This window comes from Artemia sp. Qi Xiang Cuo, chromosome 21 (assembly GCF_049724085.1).
Source record: "Artemia sp. Qi Xiang Cuo chromosome 21, ASM4972408v1, whole genome shotgun sequence".
Lineage (NCBI taxonomy): Eukaryota > Metazoa > Arthropoda > Branchiopoda > Anostraca > Artemiidae > Artemia > Artemia sp. Qi Xiang Cuo.
The window spans coordinates 47,051,322-47,075,755 of NC_142814.1; the positions used below are offsets into that span (position 1 = coordinate 47,051,322).

General features: G+C 35.2%; 1 protein-coding gene across 1 annotated transcript; it reads right to left on the minus strand.

Annotated features, from left to right (window-relative positions):
• Positions 1–7,620: 7,620 nt before the first annotated feature.
• Positions 7,621–24,153, minus strand: LOC148939637 (uncharacterized). Its single transcript, XM_089106803.1, has 2 exons — positions 24,129–24,153; positions 7,621–11,080 (listed from the first exon to the last, which is right to left on the minus strand). The coding sequence occupies exon 2, from the start codon at positions 11,063–11,065 to the stop codon at positions 9,482–9,484; it is 1,584 nt and encodes a 527-aa protein (XP_088962929.1). The 5' UTR covers positions 11,066–11,080; positions 24,129–24,153; the 3' UTR covers positions 7,621–9,481.
• Positions 24,154–24,434: the final 281 nt, after the last annotated feature.

The window sequence follows — 24,434 nt, forward strand, 5'->3', positions numbered from 1 at the left end:
TTTTGAAATAATATATTTAACAGCAGTCCACTGAAAATATCTTTATTATTGCTAACCATAGCTTCGGATATTTCAAAAATGTGGTGGAAAAGTCATAGATTAAAATAAAGGTGAATCATGGATAAAGAGCAAGTAGACATTTCTGTACATCGCAAAGCAATAAAATTATTATTTTGGTGGTTTTTTTTTCTCCAAAAATTTGTATAAGAAAAAGGATTATATATGCCTCCATAAAAGGGGGGGGGATGCAATTATAAAGGTTTGAACAATGATATTTGGAAATTGTTAAATGAGGCAAGGAATGATACTACCGTCTTGTTTTTTACTCTTTTCTTGCAACGTTCAGAAAGAAATCTTTGACTAAAATTATACAAAACATTCTCAAGACTTTTTTTTTCAGCGCAACAGTCTTGTTCATAGCCTCTTTGGGACTAAGCACTGAAATCACAAAAGAGTAGTATTACACAATTTCCGGTACAACACTGTCTGAAAATAGATCAGTTATGAAAGACATAACTGATACTATATACATAACTGTTGGCATTTTTTTAGCATTAGCCTAATTTGGATAACACTCTTATTTTTAGCCTCTCTCGAAGGAAACTCTGTAATAACATCATTTTTATTTATAATACAAGTAGCTTAACATTTCTATGATGCATATTTCTTTTGTTGTTTCCACTTCAATTCAATACTTGTTCATTATACTTTTGTTTAAATTGTAATATCCATTGTAATCTGATATACATTGTAAATCTTTTACACATATATGTGTGTTTGCAATATTCAATGCCCTTTTCATCTTTGCTGTTTTTGATTTCAGGCAACTATTTGCTGTGATGAGTTTATATAATTTTTTTTGTGAGCACTGCTGTGTAGCCAGCCTGTGATGCCACTAGCCATTGAACAGCAATGTCATGCTTTAGTCCATCAAAAAGCTTCCAAAAAACTAGATGATCACAGATTGATATACCATTAAGGCCATTTTGGAAAGCCTCCATGGCATTTTTAGTTTAAGCCCCAAGCTGCATGAGGCCAACACAGCCATGCAAAATCCTCTATCCCAATATATTCATTGCCTCCCTCCTTACACCCTCTTTTCACTGGATGGAAATACCCTCATTCCCCCCTGTCTTTGTACCGTCCCTGGCAGTTCCCATTTCCCTTAAATCTTTCCTTACAATGCCCTCCCACCCCGTACACAGACAATTTCCACCCAAACCAATCCAGAGACAATTTCTCTGGAAAACATATAGCAAATCTTCCTCTGTTTTTTTTTTTGTTTTTTTTGAGCACCCATGGTTCAGAGCCATATTTCACTTTATCTTTCAATATACTAATCTTGGCTCACAGACTTATTTTCATGTTTGTTCAAACGTGAAAAAACTCCCTAGGCCTTGGCTTTTCTACTTTTAACATCTTTGCTGCACTAACCATCTTTACTAATAAAAGGGTTCTTTTGATTGGAAATTGAAAGGGCTAGTGCCATTTTTAATGGTTGAAAGTGATTGGAGAGCGACTACCACCCCTCTCACGCCCACCATTTCCCCAAACACATACAATCAAAATTGTGGGATAGCCATTTTGTTTAACGTAGTTGAAAGTTCTGGAAATTAGGTCTAAGAGGATGACAACCACCCTAACAGCTCTTAGGGTAGGGGTTGTAATTTATGCCCTGGGGGAATATAAACTGCATTCAGAGGCAACAATCATCCAGGCTAAAGTAATCATAGTAATCATAAGTAAAGAACGATGTTGGCACAATGTATTATTTTTTTAACCCTCCCCCCCCAGCCCTCAGGGCAAGGGTTGTAATTTATGCCCTGGGGGAATATAAAGTTTTTATTGAAAGCGTTGTCGTAGAAACTTCAATTGGAAAATTGAAAGGGGTAGTGCCTTTGTTAGTAGTTAAAAGTGAGTGGATAGTGACTAACGCCCCTCTCACGCCCACCATTTTCCCAAGCACATCCAATCAAAATTTTGAGATATCTATTTTGTTCAACGTAGTCGAAACCTCTGGTAATTAGGTCTTTTAGGATGATAACCCCCTCAGAGCCCTCAGTGCAAGGGTTGCAAGTTATGCCTGGGGGGGGATATAAGGTTTATATAGAAAGTTGTTGTAAAAATTTCAAAAAGGGCTCATTTGATTGGAAATTGAAATTGCCCTTTTTAATAGTCGAAAGTGAGTGGAGAGTAATTAACCCCCCTCTTATGCCCACCATTTCCCCAAAAACAGTCAATCAAAGTTTAGATATAGCCATTTTGTTCAACGTAGTTGAAAGTTCTGGGAATTGTGTATTTAAGGATGACAAACCCCACAGAGTCCCAAGGGCGAAGGTTATAAGTTCTGCCCTGGGGGCATATAAGGTCTTTATAGATAGAGTAGTCGTGAAACTTCAAAAGGGGCTCATTCAATTGGAAATTGAGAGGGCTAGTGCCCTTTTTAATAGTCGAGTGATTGGAGGGTTACTAACCCCCATCTCACGCCCACCATTCCTCCAAACACATCCAACCAAAATTTTCAGATAGCCTTTTTGTTCAACGTAGTAGAAAGTTCTTGAAATTAGGTCTTTGATAATGACACACACCCTTCGCCCAAGCACTCAGGGCAAGTGTTGTAAGTTATGCCCTGGGGACATATAAGATTTTTGTTGAAAGTTTTGTCGTAGAAACTTCAAAAGGGCTCATTTGATTGGAACTCGAGAGGGCTGGGGCCATTTTTAATAGTTGAAAGTGATTGGAGAGCGACTACCGCCCCTCTCGCGCCCACCATTTCCTCAAACACATCCAATCAAAATTTTGAGATAGCTATTTTGTTTAACGTAGTTGGAAGCTCTGGAAACTAGTTCTTAGAGGATGACAACCACCCTAACAGCCCTTAGGGGAAGGGTTGTAATTTATGCCCTGGGGGCTATAAGGTGTTTACAGAAAGCGTTGTCGTTTCAAAAAGGGTTCATTCGATTGGAAATCGAAAGGCCTAGAGCCCTTTTTGATAGTCGAAAATGATTGGAAGGCTTGACATTTTTATAGTAAAGATCGATGTGGGTAATAATGTATTGTTTTTTGTTGTTGTTTAGACCAGGGCAGTTCCCACCGAAGGAGTTGTCGTGGGAACTTCGAAAAGGGCTCATACGATAGAAAATAGAAAGGGCTGATGCCCTTTTTGATAGTCGAAAGTGATTGGAGAGCAACTAATCCCCCTCCCCCGCCCCCCCTCCTATTTGCCCATTATGTTTAAAAACTAAATGTTGCCTTAAGATTAAATAAATATGCACTGTGTTAATGCTAATTCCCAACAAGTTATCTCCCGAAAAGTAGCAAAAAAGTTTGAGAGACATGCGTACCAAGGATTAAGTAGGAAAGAGGGAAGATTAGCATTTCGTCTTAGATCAGGCCATGCAGATATAAAATCATACAGGGCAAAGTTTTATGGAGAGTCAAGTAACTGTGAGTTTTGTGACAAAGAAGAAAGTCTGGTACATCTTTGTGATTGTGATAAGTACACTCTCCACAGACAGGATGTCAATGCTTTTTTTCACGAACGAAGAAAACAGTTGAGTGTAAATTTCATTCTGGGTGGATTTGCAAATGAAAGTGACAATATACAGATACTAAAGCTGGTCGCATAGTTTATAACTGCCATTGGGAGAGATGGGACGATGTGATGGGAAGAATAATTATGATTAATTAATGTGACAGAGCAGATTATTGATGATTGATTAACCAAAGTGGGATCCAGATTTATTGAAAGAAGACCCAAGTGACACAGCAGTCAAGAGGGGTCTTTAATTCGTTCATCATCATCATTGCTGATTTTCAAAATTAAATTTAGGTATCTAGTCCTTTTGAACGTTTAGTAAAAATGGAGTTTTTTTGCCATCCTGGCTAAAATAAGCAAGGCTTTACCTAGGTAAAGCCTTGCTCTCAGTATTTTGAGTTACATAAGTAGGATAAGGCTACACAGGGCTTAAATGTTCAAACAATTTTGTTTAAATTTTCAAATTCATTAACCTTCTGGCTATCAAAAACCTATCTGGTATAAGCTAAGAATTAGGGATATTGAGAAGGAAATATGTAAAAAAACAATTCTTGTTTCATAATGTGCAGAAATATTTTAGTTAGGCTAGTGCCTTTTGGGTGAATTTGTAGATTTCAACCTAATTTAGCTAAACTGAAAGTAAATAAATCACATGATGTCTTTAATTTTGCTCTTTTATAATTAAATATTTACTTTGGTAAAATTCTACTTTAGCTACTTTTGGCTATCTTTGATAGCCATTTTATAAATGGCTGGATGTTACCTTTGAGCAAGTTACCTCCCTATCACCTCCCATGTATTTTGCTTAATCAAAGTATTCTTGTGATTTTTCTCTGTCTTCTCATTACAGAAACCTTCTGTTCTCCACATGCACAATAGGTTCTTCAAGAAAATCAAACTCTTATGCCATTCCATATATCTACCATTTGCTCACCCTCCATTCCTGTCAAATTTCTTGCCACTAAACTTCGATGTAATTGGTTGAAACCTAGAACTATTATTACGCCTAGGACAGAGACTCTCGAGGCCCTTGTGAACGGAACGTTTTTGTCAAATCGTAGCCCGACTACGACTAAGCCCCGTGTCAGTGGCCACTATTTGTATAGTAGAGAAATGTTGATTGCACAAAACTTCTATTGATCTTAAAGGTCCCAGGACCTTCTTGTGGTCCGTTTCTAGGCCAGCTTAAGCGCTTGGTGTGGACTTAAGAAAATGTGTCAGTACCCGTCTTGAACTGGTTCTGGGGCCATTGCTTTTCCTGAAGCCGCAACAATTTTAATGATCTAAATAATAACGAAATGATAGGTCGGAACGTTACAATACTAAAGACAAATAGCCATATTGATATTCTGACTGACGAATTCAGACGCTCTTAAATTGACATATTAGAAGTTTCTTATACGCGTATCTCAAGGGTGCGAATACTGAAATTAGATGATAGAGAATTCACTCAGGCAGGATGGATGGGATGCAAAGGCAGAGACTAGGAAAAAGGAAGAATAAGGAAACTACTAGGTCTTGTTTCGGTTTGGAAGGTATTAATAATAGAATGATAGTTGTATAATTTATGACCAAAAAGTGCTGGGTATGAGTCACAGTAGTGTATACTACCATAGAGCCGACTGATGGAGATAATACTGACTCAGAGGAGTTTACTTACTGCTACAGGAAGAAATAGACAGGTAACCAGGTAGAAATTTAATATTTTCACTAGGTGTCTTTAGATCCCAGATCTGTAAAAATAGGAATAGATGGTATCTTAGCGTAGGTAAAATCTGTGTAGGAAAAGAAAGTAGTAAGGGTTATAGACTGCCACAATTTTGTAGGTGTGACAATCTGTATTTAGGGTTAATCCAAAGACTAAACTTAGGAAATGCAATTACCTTCTGGGAAGTCGTGATGCTTATAGACACTAAGATGGGCATTTGAGGGACACTTTACAGGAACAGTTAAATGCTAAGTTGAAGTGTCAAAAACTTGACACCATTGAAGATGGATAGAGTAATTTGAGGAAAATTGTTTGTACAGTTGCAGATGGTATTACCAAGCTGACATCTAACCACGTGCACCAGATCTAACCATCACAGGGCCTTACTTTAAGCAAGAACTACAGTAACTATTATTCTAAGGACGTAATGTAAATAAAAAAAAAAATTTCTATGTTAGAGCAACTGCAGTCGCCTTTTACTAGTTTGATCAAAGAATATCCAACTTTCATAAAAATCGTATACACGTACACACCTATAGACCAAAAGAAAATGTACTGAATCAGGCACAATTATGTAATTCATCGCAATACTGCTTGGGATTTTTTTACATCAATCAACTCCTGGCTGAAGTATGGACTAGTTTAAAATTGTTCTTTAATTGTTCTTAATTGTTCTTTAATGTGTAGCTTTAATTGTTCTTATTTTAGAAACGTATCTTCAAATACTATGCTAGTAAAGAGAGCAAATCATCTTTAGCACTATTGTTTGTGTATATTTGAAGCAGTTTATATTACTGACCTACAAATAAGATGAACATACCAGTCGATGCCTTTTTTTATGCTCTTTCTGAACATAATAATCACTTAACTTGGAAATTGAATTTTTAGCCCTTTACCCAGCCTCAAAGATGATACCCTTTTCTCTTATTTTAAATACTGCTTGCATACTGTTATTAGTGTCACTCTTGTTTAAACCGGTTTACCCGTAAATTGAATTTTTCTATTACGAAATCAAGAACCAGTAACCACATGGGAAATAGATAATGTGGGCTATAAATTTGCACATGTTTCAACACGAATTTCAAAACTTGACTTTCTTGGATTTTTTTTTTTTGGGGGGGGGGGGAGGCGGGGGTGGTATAAATTTGAAAAAGTCTGAAACATGTGATAATTAGAAGGAGATTTTGGGGTTTCCCAAGGAGAGGAAAGACTTTAAGTAGTCTTCCCTCTGAAAGGGTCTATACATCTACAGGCACATGACATCTCTGTCATGTCTGATAGATGACATCCATATCATTCAATTGATTTTCCAAGGGTGAATTTCTTGGATAAATGAAATGGTGATCTATTACGTCAACATTTGATCTTGAAAGAAACCATGGTTGTATTTATGGTTGTATCCATTATAGTACACAAAATATTGCACAAGTTCTTTTATTTGAACGCTTTGAATATAAAAGACACAACATGTACAAAGTATAATTAAACCATACAGCATAAAATACAGTGTAGTTAAAGCACAAAAAATATCTTCCATCAAAAGACTAGTAAATGTAAAGTTCAAAACAGCTCATATAAAGATGCCAAACTTGAAATGAACAGAAATTTTCGTGAATGAATAAATATAACTTAAAACAAATGAAGTTATAACTAAAGCCAAACTTAAAATAAACAGAAGATACTGCATATAAGTGAGGTGTTGCAGGCCGCATGAGACAACAATGTAATTTATACTGAAAACAGAAGACAATTTGAACAGTTTTAACTGTTGTTGTTATGATACCAAAAAACAAACAACACTAAAACTAGAAGGGCGTTTCATTTAATATTATAACAATCAACAAAATTTTGCAGCAAATTATTTTCAACTATTTTCAATTACGGCCTTTTCCTTTTTTATTCATTTATTTCATTTTTAATTTGATCACACATCAATTTGTAAAAATAAATTCTGACTATTAGTTATTTATTTAACTAATAGTCAGAATACTCAGAATTAATAGTCAGAATATATATATATATAGTCATATAGTATATATATATATATATATATATATATATATATATATATATATATATATATATATATATATATATATATATATATATATATATATATATATATATATATATATATATATATATATATATATATATATATATATATATATATATATATATATATATATATATATATAAGAAACTTTCAGAGAATGTTGAATCCTGGAACCCTGGAAATAAAAAGGGTGTATCTGAAAGAGTTTAGGGCTGGTTTATGTATGACATTACGTTAAAACTTTCAAGGAATGTTGAAATAAACCAAGGGACATCTTATTTCTTAAGCCCAAGACTTTAAAGCCTATAGCAATATTCATTTTATTAACCAGTATTGACATTTTGGGGATAAAAACGACCAGAAATTAAAAAAAAACTCCCTGTAGAAAAAGTTTTTCTAAGGAACTGAAGAACCATTTTGAACTTATAATAAGCACAAATAAAGTTGTGTAATGACTCAAACTTAAAACAACCAGTAGTTACTATTGAACAATGAATAAAACCCCAAACGAAGAGAAATTAATCAAACATGGAAATAAAAGATACTGATATAGATGAAGAAATAAATCTTAAAATGAGAAAAATTAAACCGCAAATTCAAGTTAATTTTAAACTGAACAAAAAGACTGCAAACGAGAGTTTGGCAATTGCCACCCTTCCTGAACCATAACAATTCTAAAATTTGCTACATCGTTGCGTTTTACGGAAAAAAAGAACATTATGAACAAGCAATTTATTTCTTATTCATCAGTTTTTTGAAAAAATAGAGCATAATTTTTAAATAATATTATTTTGTTTTCAATAAAATTCGAATGGCAAAATATGTTTTAGAACTCTTAAGTTTAGGAAAAACGGAAAAGGGCAGCAGTCGAACTCTTCTTTGGGGCAATTTATATTCTTTTTATTTGTAACTTAAATATTCAATATAATTTTTACTCGTTGCAAGGTTTATTTATTTTATCTTTGTCTTCTACATGATCATTTATTTTAATTTCTGTTCGTTTTGGGTTTGATTTATTATCCACTAATAATTTTTGGTCGTTTTGAATATGAATTATTAGAGCTTGACCCCCAATTGAAACTTGAAAACCGAGTTTTAAAACTTGATTGTCTTGGAAACTCTTCTTTGAGAAGGGGGGGGGTATAGACTCAAAAAAATGTGATAAATAGAAGGAGCTTCTGGAGAATCTCAGGGAGAGCAAAGACTCTAGGAAGCCCTCCCTCTGTAAACGTGCACATAAAAATAGGAATATTTTGCCTGTGCTACTCCCTTCATTCCACCTCTAACATTTAATTATCTTTCCAAAGGTGGATTTCGTGGGTAAATAAAATTAGAATCTAATTCGTCAAGATTAGATCTTAAAAGCAACCAAACTTGCATCTAAGGACTGATATTAGCATGGTGCAAATAATATAATATATTAAAAAATAGATATTATACATAGGCTACATATTACATTACACATACTACACAGCATAATATGAACCATGGCATGGTGTAGTAAAAGTTCAAAAGATCTTCCATGGAAAAAAATAGTAGGTCTAAATTTAAAACTCAAAACAGCATATATAAGGATACCAAGTTTGAAATGAACAGAAATTTTGATGAATGAATAAATAAAACTAATAACATAAAACAAGACAGAACTAAAGCCAAAACAGTGTACTGCATAAAAAGTGGTGCTGACGACCTCATAAGACAACAGTAAAATTTAAACTTTCCTGAAAACAAAAGACAATTTGGAAAATGTTTATTGTTGTTACTAAACACTGAAAAAGAAACAGCATCCAAACAATCTTATCCTTTAATATTGTAACAATCAACAAAATTCCTTCATTCAAATTATTTTTAACTAATTTCAATTACTACCTTTTCCCTTTTTTATTCTTTCACTTTATTTTTGATTGTATCACATAACAGTTTGCAGAAATAAGTTTTGAAAGTGAACTATTTAATTAATAGTTTATTAAAATGCAAATGACAATCTAGGCTTTGTGGCTTTTGTGTTGTTTTTTTTTAAACATAGAGCATTTATTTACAGCATATATATATATATATATATATATATATATATATATATATATATATATATATATATATATATATATACATATGCATGCACATAATATGCATACATATGTTTCTGAAAGGAATGGTTTGCATAGTGATAACCAAACAATTAAAGTTTGGAGCATGATGATTCACAGCAATCATGTGCTTCAACAAGCTTAATGAAATAGGTCTCATCTATAGAACAGGAATAATCTTTTGTCATTGGAATTACTGGTACAGATATGTAATGACTATCTACATGGAAGTAATTTGCCAAGCATACTACATCATTAAACACGTGGTCATTTACCTGAAGTACCAGGTTTTTCAAAGATATGCATAACTGCAGAGCTTGGATCACTTCGATTAATTCTTTTCTACTGAATCCCAAACAGTCCAGCCACAAAGAGTTAAGAGCAGAGCAACTTTGCAGCATCACTGACAGAGCTATCCATTTTTCTGTACTCTTTATTATTTTTACTTTTCTAAGTTCCAAACTTATAATCTGTGCCTGAAATGCAGCAACAAAATCAGCTAAATTGACTTCTTGATAAGTTGAACGATTGATACAAAAATCAATATCACTGACATCAAGTCCTATAATAGATTTTGAATGTAATGACTTTGAAAGATGAATCAGGTCATCATAAGTTAGTTCACATTCGTATAGACGCAAATATAGCAAGCCTGATTTTAGGTTGGAAATCCAACTGTTCAAGCAGCCAGATAGTTTGTTACCAGACAAGTCTAACAGCTGCAAACAAGGAAGACTAGCGATCCATTTGCCAAATAGATCAGCAGCTGCTGGACAGCTGGAAAAGTCTATCCAACTATCTGCAATGCTGAGGGCCTTCAGATTATGGAAGTTTTGAAGTTTTAATTGATAAATCATGTGCACAGTGTTATCATACACTGTGTGTATGATAACACTCTCAAGTACATTTGCTGAAAAGCAAATTTCCTTAAACGGGGTTTCACCAACGTCAAATGCAGATTGAATAAAACACTGGCTTAGTTCCAAATGACACACATTTATTTGCAGTTTACTTGCGGAGTCACTAAAAAGCATAGCCTTGACCTTCTCGTAATTTTCTTTGAGTCGATCTTCACGAATCCAATTATACCACTCTAAGGTAATCAAGGAAAGGTCCAGCGATATTTGGCGAAACAAATTACCATCTTGATCACGTATATCAGATATTGATTTAAAAAATGGAAGAATCTCTATAATATTGAATACAACACCTCTTATATCCAAAATCTGAACTAAAAAATTTTCTTTGTCTAAAATAAGATCCAAAAAACAAGAAAGCAAATTTGTCACAAATTTGCTTGACCTAAAGCACTGTAGGCTATAGTCACGAAAAACACAAGTAAGAGACACACTTTTTGAAGGCCAAATCCTCAGTAGATTTTTGACTGAACGGTTTTTGACAAGAAGATTTTGCATTAATTTCTCATAAAATACCACTGGCAAGTCTAGAGAAGAGATATGTTCAAAAAGATGTTCTAGAGAAGACGTGCCCTCTGATTCAATTAAAACATTCAGCGAAAGACTTTCAAGGGAAGGCACCCTAAATTTGGAATCAAATTCATATGTTACATAGTTCTTGTTCCAGCAAAGACAATCAGATGTCTGAAGACTCCCATATTGTGACAATGCCCCTAGACGAAATCTGGTGTCTGGTTTTGGTGTTCTGCTAATACTCATAATCTGGGCTTGATTCTAAAATGAAACAACATTATTAAGAATGAATTTTATGTGCTACCAAGGTACTGAGAGGGATATTTACAAGGGTTTCAGGCTTGAATTGTCAACTCAGAGAAGAAAATAAGTGAAATGAATCAATTTAGTCTTTTAATTGGAAACTGAAATCTGCAGTGCCCTCAGATCCAATTTAGCCCCGGTTATCAGACCTTTCAAGAGTTTTTAATTGGACGAGAAGGATTTATAATTTAGAAGAATCTCAGGGATTCTTCCCTGAGCCTAGAGTAGGCCTATCTCAAGTTTTGTACAGGAGGCCAGGATGCTTTTAGGCATAGCATCTGGCATCTCGACGATTAGAAACAAACACCAAGAAATTGCAGGCCCAATTGAGGACAAAGATCTCTTGAAAATGGAACCTAATAGATTTAATTATTAAGATCAGCATAAAACTTGTATTTGCAAGGGCAAGAAAATACACAATTTGGCTCACACAAAACGGCCAAAGAATTTTCTTTTGTTATTGGCTAGGACCTTATAGATGCAAGAACATTGGTTATGGAAGTCAAAATACTCAAAAATTTGAACTATAATGTTGCCTTGCCACAAAATAGGCAAAACGTTATTCTATAGTTGGCTGAAAACTTGTAACTGCAATTTTGCTTGAGTAAGGTGACCCTTAAACATTTATTAAATAAAAAAAAAAAAGTTTTTTAAACTGAAAGTAAGGAGCGACATTAAAACTTAAAACGAACAGAAATTATTTCGTATATGAAAGGGGCTGTCCCCTCCTCAACGCCTTGCTCTTTACACTAAAGTTTTTTATTGTTTAAAAAAATAAAGTTGCAAGACAGAGTCAAACTTTAGCGTAAAGAGCGAGGCGTTGAGGAGGGGACAGCCCCTTTCATATACGGAATACTTTCTGTTTGTTTTAAGCTTTAATGTCGCTCCTTACTGTCAGTTTAAAAAACTTTTTTTATTTATTTAATTTCTGATCGTTTTTTAGTTAATGCAGCAAACTTAATAAAATTTAAATATTTAGAATCAACATTATAAGCCCATTCTTTTGATACATTTATTGACATCAAAATTCTTTTTTTAAGTTTTGATTACTATTGAGCCGTATCGCTTGTTTTTTTTTATTACGTATATGAGGGGGTTCTCCCCTTAGTCAATACCACGCTCTTTACGTTAAAAGTTAAAAAAAATTTTAATTCACAAACCCCTGAATCAAAAAGGCCATTTAATTAGAATAGATAGCTCTTTTGAAAGCACAAAAAAAACTTTGGCGTAAAGAGCGAGGTATTGACTTGGGGGAGAACCCCTCATATATGTAATAATTTTTGTTTGTTTTAAGTTTTAATGTCGCTTCTTACTTTCAGTTGAAAAAACTTGTTTTTTTTATTTAATTTCTGATCGTTTTTTAAATAATACTTGGAAATCCGGCGCCCCCTTCATAGAAATGTCCCTTACCTCAAGGAAACATCCTCCACGGAAAGATTCTCCCAAGTAACCCCCTCCTCCCGCCCCCCCCCACCAGAAAAAAATCCTTCCTGAAAATGTCTGTATACCCAATAACCAATACAATATGTAAGCAATGGGCAAAGTTCATATCTTGCAGCCCTTCCCCTGGGAACTGTGGGGGATTAAGTCATCCTAAAAGACATATTTATTAAATTTTCGACTATGCTGAACATAATGGCTATCTCAAAATTTTAATTGGGTGACTTTGAGAAAAAAATAAGCGTGGGAGGGGGCCAAGTCGCCCTCCATTTTTTGGAGGGCATGCATCATGATCTTTCTTCGAGCAAAAAATGCAAATTTCCACCTTTTTGCAGATAGGAGCATGAAACTTCTTTAACAGGGTTCTCTGATAAGCTGAACGTGATGGTGTAATTTTCGTTAAAGTTAATTAAAAATGCAAAATTCCACATTTTTGCAGATAGGAGTTTGAAGCTTCTTTAATAATGTTCATTGATAAGCTGAATCTGATGGTGTGAATTTTGTTAAACTTAATTAAAAAAATTTGCAATTAAAACAAAATTTTATTGTTTAAAAAAAATTATGTTGTGAGAAAGTCAAACTTTAGCGTAAAGAGCAAGGCGTTGAGGAGGGGACAGCCCCTTTCATATATGGAATAATTTCTGTTCGTTTAAAGTTTTAACGTCGTTACTTACTTTCAGTTAAAAAAAAACTTGTTTTTTGTTTTTCATTTGTGAACGTTTTTTAATTAATGCAGGTTTTGATTTTGGCTCACCGTGCATGAATAATTAAAACGAAATTTGCATATTAATTTTACTTTTATTTGGTGTAGTAATTGTAAATCTTTCCATCCTAAAGAGCTGACAACTTGCAAAAACACCCAGCCTACATGCATCAATTGCAAAGGTCCACATGAATCTACAAATAAATCATTATGCCCTGCATACAAGAAAAGAGCTCTAACACTCCAAATATCAACAGAGAAGGCCATCCCATACCCCTTTGCAGCAATGGAAGCAAATGCTGCCCAACAATACCAAATAAAGCCTGTAATGAAACCAACCAAAACCCCCAAGTCAAATGCCCCAAATGCATCAAGCACCCCATATAAAACAACATCTTCTAAGCCCCCTAGCTCAAATCCCTATCAGAAGGAATCACCAAGCCAGCAAGCCTTGTTTTTCGGTGAGATGAGGCCAGCCTGGCCCTCCCTCCCAAGAAGAAACAAACCAGAAACACTACCAGGAATCAATCCCTTAACTAACAAACAGGATGCACTACCAACAATGCAATCCCCAAATATATGCTTATTCATTCTAAACTCTAATGCAGTTCAGGCCATGAACTTACATCAACTACAGAAAATAAAAATTATTGCAGAATTGGCAAAAATCTACATCCCAGATGATATGCTCATTCAAGCAAAAAAAGATCTTGCTTTACTTTTAACAAAGCTGAACATTGATACAAAGTCATATGAAGAATAAATCAACAACACAACATTTATCAATACTCCAATGGAATGTAAGATCACTCACAGAAAATAAGCTAAATGAACTAATATCATTTATGAATAATAATTCCATTAATATTGCTTGCCTCCAGGAAACTTATTTAACCCAAAATCAACAAATTAAGTCTCTGGGATACACTAACCTGAGAAAGGATAGATCTTCAGAGAGAAAAGGAGGTGATGTAGCTTTATTAGTTAATAATAATATAAAATTTTGTGGCATCAATTTTCCAGATTTTGAAAATGATGTTGATGTAATTGGTATAAGTGTTTGGCTGAATAATTTAAAAAACTACATAATAAGCTTTTATAACCCTAATGGCCAAACTTCAGATGCCAAGGATTTCTTTAATTATATAAATAATTCTAATATGTTAAAAAACATCATTATGTGTGGTGATTTCAATGCCCACAGCCTTTTGTGGGGGAATAAACCAGCAAATAAAGCTGGTAAATTTATTGAGCATATGACTTCAAATAATAATGAATTAGCTGTTGCTACCCCTCCAAACCTAAATACATATTTTAACCCCAAAAGTGCCAAATTCTCCACAATTGACCTACAAATTGTGTCTTTAAATTTTTTGAACAAAATTTACATAAATAAAATTGATAGTCTATGTACAGACCACTTTGCTATATTTTGCTCCCTAAATGAACCTGCTGAAACTTCATCTCATACCTCCAAATATATCAACACTAAAGCAAATTGGTCTTTTTTCCAAAATAAGCTAAATGATGAAATTACTAGTTTCACCCAAAGTTCATGCATTTCTAACACAACAGTTGACACACATGCTGAAGCCTTGACATCTTTACTAATAAATACAGCTAATCATACTATCCCCAGGACAACACCTAAGAAAACATTCCCTAAACAAATTCATAAAGCATGGTGGACAAATGAGTGCCTAAATAAATGGAAGATAAAAAAGGCAGGTAGGACAGAATTCATAAAAAAACCAACACCTACTACATATTTAAAAAAATTACAAGCAGAATCTAATCTAAAAAGGACTATAATAGATGCTAAATATAAATACTGGAATAATTTTGCAAATAATCTCTCCAGAGAAACGCATGAGCCAATTATAAATAAAGTCATAAGCCACATATGTGGGAAAAAGACTTCTCCCAACCCACTCCTGTATGAGCTTATACATAATAATACCCATTATGACAATGATATTGAAAAGGTTAACCTATTTGCAACTCTTTTTGTTAATAAGCTAACATCAAACAATCAAAGCAATCTGTTCACAATTCCTATGAACCCTAGTTACCAACCACGCCCAGGATCCGAGTACATAACTAATCCATTTTCAATCCAGGAATTGAATAATACAATACATCATATTAGGTCCAAAACTAGCAGCAGCTATGACAATATACACCCTACATGGATAAAGAATCTCACACCTTCATACAAACAAGAACTGCTAAATTGTTATAATCACGCTTGGGCATCCTCTAGGTTCCCCAATATATGGAAATGTTCGTCCCTCCTACCAATCCTAAAGAAAAATAAACCGAAAGATAACCCTGAGTCTTATAGGCCCATAATGATTACACCTGTGATGGGGAAAATAATGGAGAAAATGATTTATCACAGACTCCTCTGGTTTGTTGAGAAAAATAACATGATCCCACACACTCAAACTGGATTCAGGAAATACCACTCCTCAACAGATGCTTTCATTTTGCTAACAAATGCAATAAATGAATCTTTCTCAAAAAATAATATCCTAGTGGCAGCTTTCCTTGATTTTGAAGGAGCATATGACAATGTGAACCACCAAATCCTTTTAAATAAACTTGCAAACCTTGGAGTACCTCCCAAGCTAGTATCCTTTATTAAATCCTTCATAGAAGTGCGAAGTTTCATTGTTTGTGTTGGTTCAGCCTCTTCACCCCAAAAGACAATATCCAAAGGCCTACCTCAGGGAGCAGTCCTCAGTTGCCTCCTATTTGCCCTATATCTCTGGGACATGAACCTACCCCACACGAATCTACAATATGCTGATGATCTGGTGCTATGGTCATCTGGCAACACCTTTCAGATAGCACAGTCAAATCTACAAAAGTCACTTTTCCAGTTTGAAAAATTCTCTCAACATTCAGATTTACCCATTGCACCCACCAAGTCAAAAATAATCCAATTTCACAGGAAGCGAAACCATGTTAATGCAAAACTAACTCTAAATAAAACAACCCTTCCAGAAGATAATAATATTAATTACCTAGGTCTCATGCTTGACCAAAAACTTAATTTCCACCTCCACATTTCAAACACAATAAAAAATGTTATAGAAAAGCAAATATACTAAAAAGACTTCTTTCCACACCCTGGGGCTGTAAGGAGAAAACCTTACTCCAGTTTTATAAATCACATATAAGACCCCATATTGACTATGGGCTCATTGTATATGGTGCATGTGCAAAGACCCAGATGCAAAAAATTGAAACAACACAAAATGATATAATACGTCTCATATTTGGTCTTAGGAAACCCACAAGCACCAAGTTTCTGCTTATGGAGAGTGGATTAACAACAATAAGGGATAGACGTAGCTTTCTCTTGATAAAACATCTTACAAAAATTGAATCAAATAGCTCACACACATTACATAATTGGTTAAGAAATCCAGCTATGTAGAGAGGTATTGCAGATGAGTATGCCAATATTCAAAAGAAGGTCCCTGTACCAGCAAAGTCTATTGCACCTACTTTCCCCCAAGCCCCTCCATGGAATTGGTCATCTCCCATAATAAATACTGATTTTTCAAAATGGAATAAAGATTTAACCCCCATTGCTTTTGTTCAGAAAAAATTTGCAGAACTTAATACAATTACCTATAAAAATCACTTCCAAATGTTTGTTGATGGGTCAAAAATGAATGAGAAGGTTGCAAGTGGTGTTTTCCTTCCTCACCTGAAAATTGCAATGGGCGAGGGATTATTTAATAATTTATCTATAATGTCTGCTGAGTTAAATGCCATAATCATGGCATTAGAACACCTTAAGCAAAACCAATCTTTGATTGAAAAATTGAATAATATTATCATCTATTCCGACTCTTTATCAAGCCTTGAGTTGCTGGCCTCAGCTCCTCAATATAAGTTGGACATTGACACTTATCATTGTCTCAGTATTATTGATAATCTTGCTTCAAGTGGCATAAACACTTACGTTCAGTACATTCCTAGCCACTCTGGCATAAGTGGTAATCATCAGGTTGATGAAATAGCAAAAAATGCTATAAATATTGACCAGCCAAGTGGGAGACCAATCCCAATTAGAGATATTTACCGATGGAGGCTATCAGATATTAATTTTAATAAGATTAATCCTATCCTTTCCCCCTTTCCCAATAAGTATCTTTCTAAAATTTATCATAGAATTCGGTCTGGAACAAATGGACTAAATTTCCTTGCATTCTCATATAAGATTTCTAATTCAAGTGGTTCAATTCCCCTGTCCCCTCTTTGCAGGCATTGTAATATGAATAATGAAACAATTGACCATTGCCTATTTGAATGTAATATGCTGACGTCTGCACAACATACCTTGCTTTCTAAACTGTTAAAATACTTCAAACACCACAAAATCCCACTATCAGTCAAGAGCCTAGCCAACTATACCTGCACACAGAGCATAGAAATCGACATCTATCATCTTATATTTGAACTCCTAGAGTCAAAAGATCTGCTGAAAGATATCTGAATATATCTAATAAATATGAGGCAATCAAGCCAGTAGCTCTGTAGCCCACAGAGTGAAGCAGAAGGAAAAGGGCTAAATAGTTTTACTGAAAAGCCCACCTGCTGTTAAATAGAAGAAGAATTTGGTTAAATGGCTTTTTCGAAACTTGTGAATTTTATTTACAAACGTTTTATTAGTAATAAATATACGTAACTTACGAATTAACTTACGTAACGAACTTCTATATTCATATATTTTTAAAACGTATATTAGGGGGTTTGCCCCCCTAGTCAATACCTAAAGCTAAAGTTCGAATTTTGTTCCAATTCTTTAAAAATAACCCCTTAATCCCAAAGGCCGTTAATTAGAATAAATAGCTCTTATGAAAATACTAAAAAAATCTTTGGCTTAAAGAGCAAGGCATTGACTAGAAGGTGAACCCAATCATATATTGACCCCTTAATGGGTCATTAAAAATGACCCCTTAATCACAAAGGCCGCTAATTAGAATAAATAGCTCTTATGAAAGTACTAAAAAATCTTTGGCTTAAAGAGCAAGGCATTGACTAGAAGGTGAACCCAATCATATTGATAGTCATTTGAAGCTAGAGCTGGCAAGACTGAGGCAGCGTTTAGTGTCGACAGTGTGGCAGTTGTCAAAAGACTGCCGAGATAAAGGAATTTATCCACTGGTTCCACTTGTTCACTGTCTATTACTATTGAGAGGGGTTTGTTATCTCCTGTCATGATGTGACCCTGATTTTTGTCTTGTTTGCATTAATCTGCATACCAAATGGCTTTGTTGCTTAGGAAATGTAGTCAGCGTGAGTCTGGAGTTCTTGGGCAGTAGTGGACATCAGGTCTATATTGTCTGCATATGCTAGTTTGTCAATTAGGATTCCTCCTATTCTGGCTCCATATTCGACGGGTATCAGGGAGAGGATGGCAGGCAGAAACAGGTTAAACAAGTGCGGCGAGAGGAAGCGTCCTTGCAGGACTCCAGAAGTTGTTGGGAATTCACCAGAGAACTCACCAGTGGTCAGTATTTGACTTTTGAATTGTTTGTACATGTCCTCAGTGATTCTGACTATTTCATCTGGGACACCGCAGTGTCTTAGAATATGCCATAAGCCTTTCCTCCATATTAGGTCAAAGGCCTGTCGGAAGTCAATATAGAGCTGATAGAGGTCTTTGTTAAGCTCGATGAACCATTCCATCAGCTGACGCACAGTAAAGATTTGGTCAATAGTTGATCGTCCTGATCGAAAAGCCAGCTTGATACTCGCCAAGAACAGAGGCGGTGATTGCTTGAATTTTGCAGAGCAGTATCTTGGTCAGGATTCTGGTTTGGTGGCTTGTGAGGCTGATGGACCGGTAGTTGTCACATTCTTTCTTCGAGCCTTTTTTGTATATTGGGGCTATTGCTGCCTTGCACCACTACTGCAGGACGTGTCCAGTAGACCAGGTGGCTGATACAAGACTGTGGTATAGGTTGACAACATCTTCTGAACCAACATTTATCAGTTCTGCAGTAACACTGTCTAGCCCCGGTGCTTTGCCTTGCTTTTGGGATTCTCGGGCCGCTTTGGTCTCGCTTCTGAGTGGGGGTGGAGGGGGGTCTCGATCTATGATTGGGAAGGAGTCTAGGACATTTGGGTCGGTCATTACTTCAGGGTTCAGTTTCTCCTCAAAGTGTTCCTTCCATTGTTCAAGCTTCATCTTGGCATCATTGATATTGTTCCCCTGCTTGTCAAAGATTATGGGCATTGAGGGATCTATTTTGAAGGATGGCTTGCTGACTGTTTTGAAGAGCTTGTAGCTGTTGCCTTTCATGAACTGGGTTTCACAATCCTTGCACTTTTCGGTGATATGGTTGCAGAATGCCTTCCTGATTTCATGCTCAACTTTCCGTTTGAGATGTTTGCAGGTATCTCGGCTGTTTCCATCAGATTTGTTGCTATGTAGGCGTTTCTGGTCACATAATCAAATTATTTCATCAGTGATCCAAGGCTTTTCGTCTTTTGCTTTTCTACCACAGATGTTGCTTGCAGTCTCAAGGATTGCAGAGGTGGCATGTTCAGCCAAGAGATCAATCTCTTGGGGAGTTGCAAGAGGAGCAAATGTACTCAGGATGTCATGGAATTTTGTATACAGGTTAGAGTTGTATGTGGATTTTTTGGTGGGGTCTTGAAGGAGTTCTATTTGGAATTTTTGTGTTTTTTGGGAGACATTTTAACCTCAGCTTGAGTTTGGACATCAGGAGTGTGTGGTCCAGGTCAAAATCTCCACCGGGGAGTGAGACAGTGTCCATTACAGATGACTTCCAATGTTTAGATGTCAGGACGTAGTTGATCATATTTTTGGTGACTCCATCAGGGGATCTCCATGTTACCTTGGTGCTTAAAGGCGGTATTGGTGATGTAGAGTTTATTCTCCCTGCAGAAGTCAATAAGCTGTTCTCCCCTTGCATTAAGATGACCATGTCCGTGTTGGCCCATGACACCTTCTTGACCCGCATGGCAGCTGCCAACTATCACATCAAAGTTGCCCAACACAATAAGTATATCATTTTTGGGGATCTGGTCAGTAACACTTTGTAGCTGGAAGTAGAATTGGTTGCAGTCCTCTTCACTTTGGGCTGAATCCAGAGCATATATATGGACAACTGAGAGATTTTTGATGGGCCCTTTCAGCCAACACACTGCCAATGAACACCATCAGTACATCCCAACAGTAGGAAAGTAGTTCCAAGAATGTTTTTATCTCTGATTCGAGGAAAGTGTGTTTCAGACATAGTTTAGTTTAATACTGACTATATCCCACTTGTATCTATCAACCTCTTTCAACACCAGATCAGTTTTGCAAGTTTTATTTTATTACCTTATATATCTCTTATTTTTGTCATCTGGAAGAAGAAGGGCGGTCCTTTCTTATTTTAGTATTTTTTTTTAATCAATTATCCTGTTGATTTATAGCTGTTTTTCATATTTTTTTTATTGTTAATTCTGAACAGCAGAGGTCTCCAAATAATAGATCCACTGTTCTCTCTTTCTTCACTGGCTGTGATTATCCTTGACTTTTTCTTTTTAATAGTTTTTCTGTTCTGTTGTTCTTAGGCATTGTGGTCTCAGAAACTATTTCTATATATGTTTTGAAGTTATTTATTTAACATCTGTCGATTGAAAATATCTTTATTATTGCTAATTATAGTGTCAGATATTTCAAAAATGTGTTGGACAAGCCATAGATCAAAGTAAAGGCAACCCATGGATATAATGCAAGTAGAAATTTCTGCATATCACAAAGCAAAAAATTTATTATTTTAGCATTTTCTTTCAAGGTTTTGTTAGATATAACCACGGGTTATATCTAGCCCCAAAAGATTGGGGAAAGTAATTAAAAAGGTTTGAACAATTATATTTGGAAAGAGTGCTGAATGGGGTAAGGAATAGCACTACCTCTTGTTCTTATCATAGGCTACACAATAGCGCTGCCTAAGTAAAGAACAATGTGGGCACAATGTTTTTTTTCCTCCATAACCAGGCACTTTGTATCAAAGGAGTTGTTGTAGCAACTTCAAATAGGGCTCATTCCATTGGAAATTGGAGTGGCTAGTGCCCTTTTTAATAGTCAAAAGTGATTGGAGGGCAATTGCCCGCCTCCATGCCCATCATTCCCCCAAACACATCCAATCAAAATTTTGAGATGAACATTTTGTTCAGCATAGTTGATTTCCAGATAGAAAATATATTTTTGAGGAAGACTCTCCCCCACAACCCACAGGCCAAGGGTTTTAAGTTATGCCATTAGGGCCTATAAGAACAATGTTGCACAATGTATCATTTATTATTTTTTTGCCTTTAGAGCAGGGCACTTCATATGGGAGGGGTTGTTGTAGAAACTTCAAAAGGGGGTCATTCGATTGGAAATTGAGAGTTTTAGATCCCTATTAATAGTTGAAAGTGATTGGAGGGCAACTAGCCCCCCCCCCCCCACCCCCATCATTCCCCCAAAAACATCCAATCAAAATTTGGAGATAGCCATTTTGTTCAGCATAGTTGATTTTCACAAAAGAAAACATGTTTTTGAGGAGGAAACTCCCCCACAACCCTCAGGGCAAGGGTTTTAAGTTATTCCCTGGGGGCATATAAGGCTTTTATAGAAGGCGTTGCCGTAGAAACTACAAAACAGGCTCATTCGATTGGAAATTTAAAGGGCTAGTACCCTTTTTAATATTCAAAAGTGATTGGAGGGCAACTAGCCCCCCCCCCCAAGCCCATTATTCCCCCAAACACCAATCAAAATTTTGAGATAGCCATTTTGTTCAGCGTAGTTGATTTCTAGAGAGAAAATATGTTTTTGAGAAGGGCACTCCCCCACAACCCTCAGGGCAAAGGTTTTAAGTTATACACTGGGGGCATATAAGGTTTTTATAGAAGGCATTGTCATAGAAACTTCAAATAAGGCTCATTTGATTGAAAATTAAAAGGGCTAGTGCCCTTTTTAATATTCAAAAGTGATTGGAGGGCAAATAGACCTCCTCCACCCATCATAAAAAAAGAAAGACCTCATTTGGTCTACCTCTAAACTACCTCCATAACAATAAAATATAATTGAATATAGTTGTCCAACACCTTATTTGAAAGCTCTTGACATAAAGATTTTAAATATCCAAGTCCTATCCAATAGTTTTTGAACCAAATTTGAATTTGCCATGTTTTTCTTTGGGAGGTACTTACATTCAGAGGTAGGAGGGTTTATGGAGCTAGGACATTTCTAGGCAATAAAAATTCTCTATTTAAGATATAACTTACTATAATGAATCTTTTTACAAATTTTCATTTTTCTTGTTTTGTCATGGAGGATTTGAGAGGAAAGGGGAGATGGGAGGCAAAAGAGGATTTGTGTGGCCCTTTTAGGTTTGATGTAGAAAACAATACTAGAAATCTGTTCAGAAGAAGGATAGCTTTCAAATGATGTGCTGATTGATAGCTTTTGACTAAAAAATGAAGCAACAAAATTGGGCTGCCTCTAACAGGCAAAATATATATATATTTTTTTAATATAGTCATGAAAACCTTATTTGACAGCTCTTGACAAAGCAATCTTGGTAAATATATACCAAATCATATTATTGAGTTAGGAATAAAGTGAATACACCATTTGATGCCTTTTTTTAATGCTGATTACAAATTTAATAATCATTTCTATTGGAAATGAATTTCCGCCCCCCCCCCCCCTTATATATGCCAATTCAGGTTATATATTTCTACATTGGGGGGGGGGGGGCAAATTTTGTTTCTGATGTAAATGGGAGGTAGCCTAAGTTTAAACTTTACCCTTACCCCCCCCCTAATGTAGAAATATATAGGGTAAAAGACCTCTTTTTGGGAAAGATCACTTTTCTTTGGCATTTTGGAAAAATAGCAATGGGTTTTTGTACCACCCCTTTTTACTACAACATGAAGCAATGTGAGGGCAGTAACAAGAACCCTGTTTTCTTGGTCAAATTTTCACCAATGATTTGTCAGCATAAATTGAAAATATGGTCTCTGTTTTGAAAAGCAATTGGAAAGAAAAATTATAGGCTAGGCCTATTTAAATATTTGTTATTTATAGAATAAATATCAAGCAATAAAAGTTACATTTCTAGAACCAGAAGAAAATCAGCTTTCTGTCAATATATGAGTAAAACTAAAACACTAAAAAGATATAAACATCGAAATAGGATAATAGGTATTTCCAAAAAGAGGTTACTGCAGGTAAGACAATAAACTAAAAATTTCTAAGTCTATGACCTTATATAATCTGAGTAATAACCATACTGATGCATAGCTTAGACTTTTGGCTATTCATTAATATACCCAATCCTTCTCAATTCCTCTTTGGTAACAAGATGTGAGGGTTTTAGTTTTACATAATTTTGCTCAATTGGATACTGGTTTTTTACCCTACCCTGAATTGGCATATATAAGGGGGGGGCTAAAATTCATTTCCGATAGAAATGATTATTATTTTCATAATCAGCATAAAAAGGGCATCAAATGGTGGATTCACTTTATTCCTAACTCAATAATATGATTTGGTATATACTTACTGCAATCTCAAATACCAATGAAAAATTCTATGAAGTAAAGAATTTCTGACATTAACTTTAAGTTCACACTTATATTTTTACTTTTAAGTGAAATTTCAAAAACAACAACAAAATTCAAAAACTTAGTATTATTTGAGAGCTGTAAGTGTTAGCAATTTATTTTAAGGATAATTTTTATTTTCAGAACTAGCCTATAGGGTAAAAAATTTTAGTTCAGGGAGATAAACTCAGAGATCGGAGCCAGGAGATAACTTCATCCTGGTAAGATACCAACCTTGTTTTTTTGTGGAGAAGTCAGACAAAATTTCTTCTCCTTCTTCAATCAAAAAGTCAAAAGCAGTGATACCAGGTGCCTGACTTGAGATAGCGCACCGGGGGAAGCAAAAATGCGCCATCAGCGCATTTACGCTATATATTTTTGGGTTGGAGTTCGAAATTCAAGGTAAATTAGGGTGAATTAGATCTCGCAGGGATGAGGGAAAAAAAAAAAAAAAAAAAAAGAAATTCAGAAATAATGTTACCAGATAGTGTGAATTTTGCTTTTCAGAAATAATAGAAACTCAAAATTGGTAGGATTCAG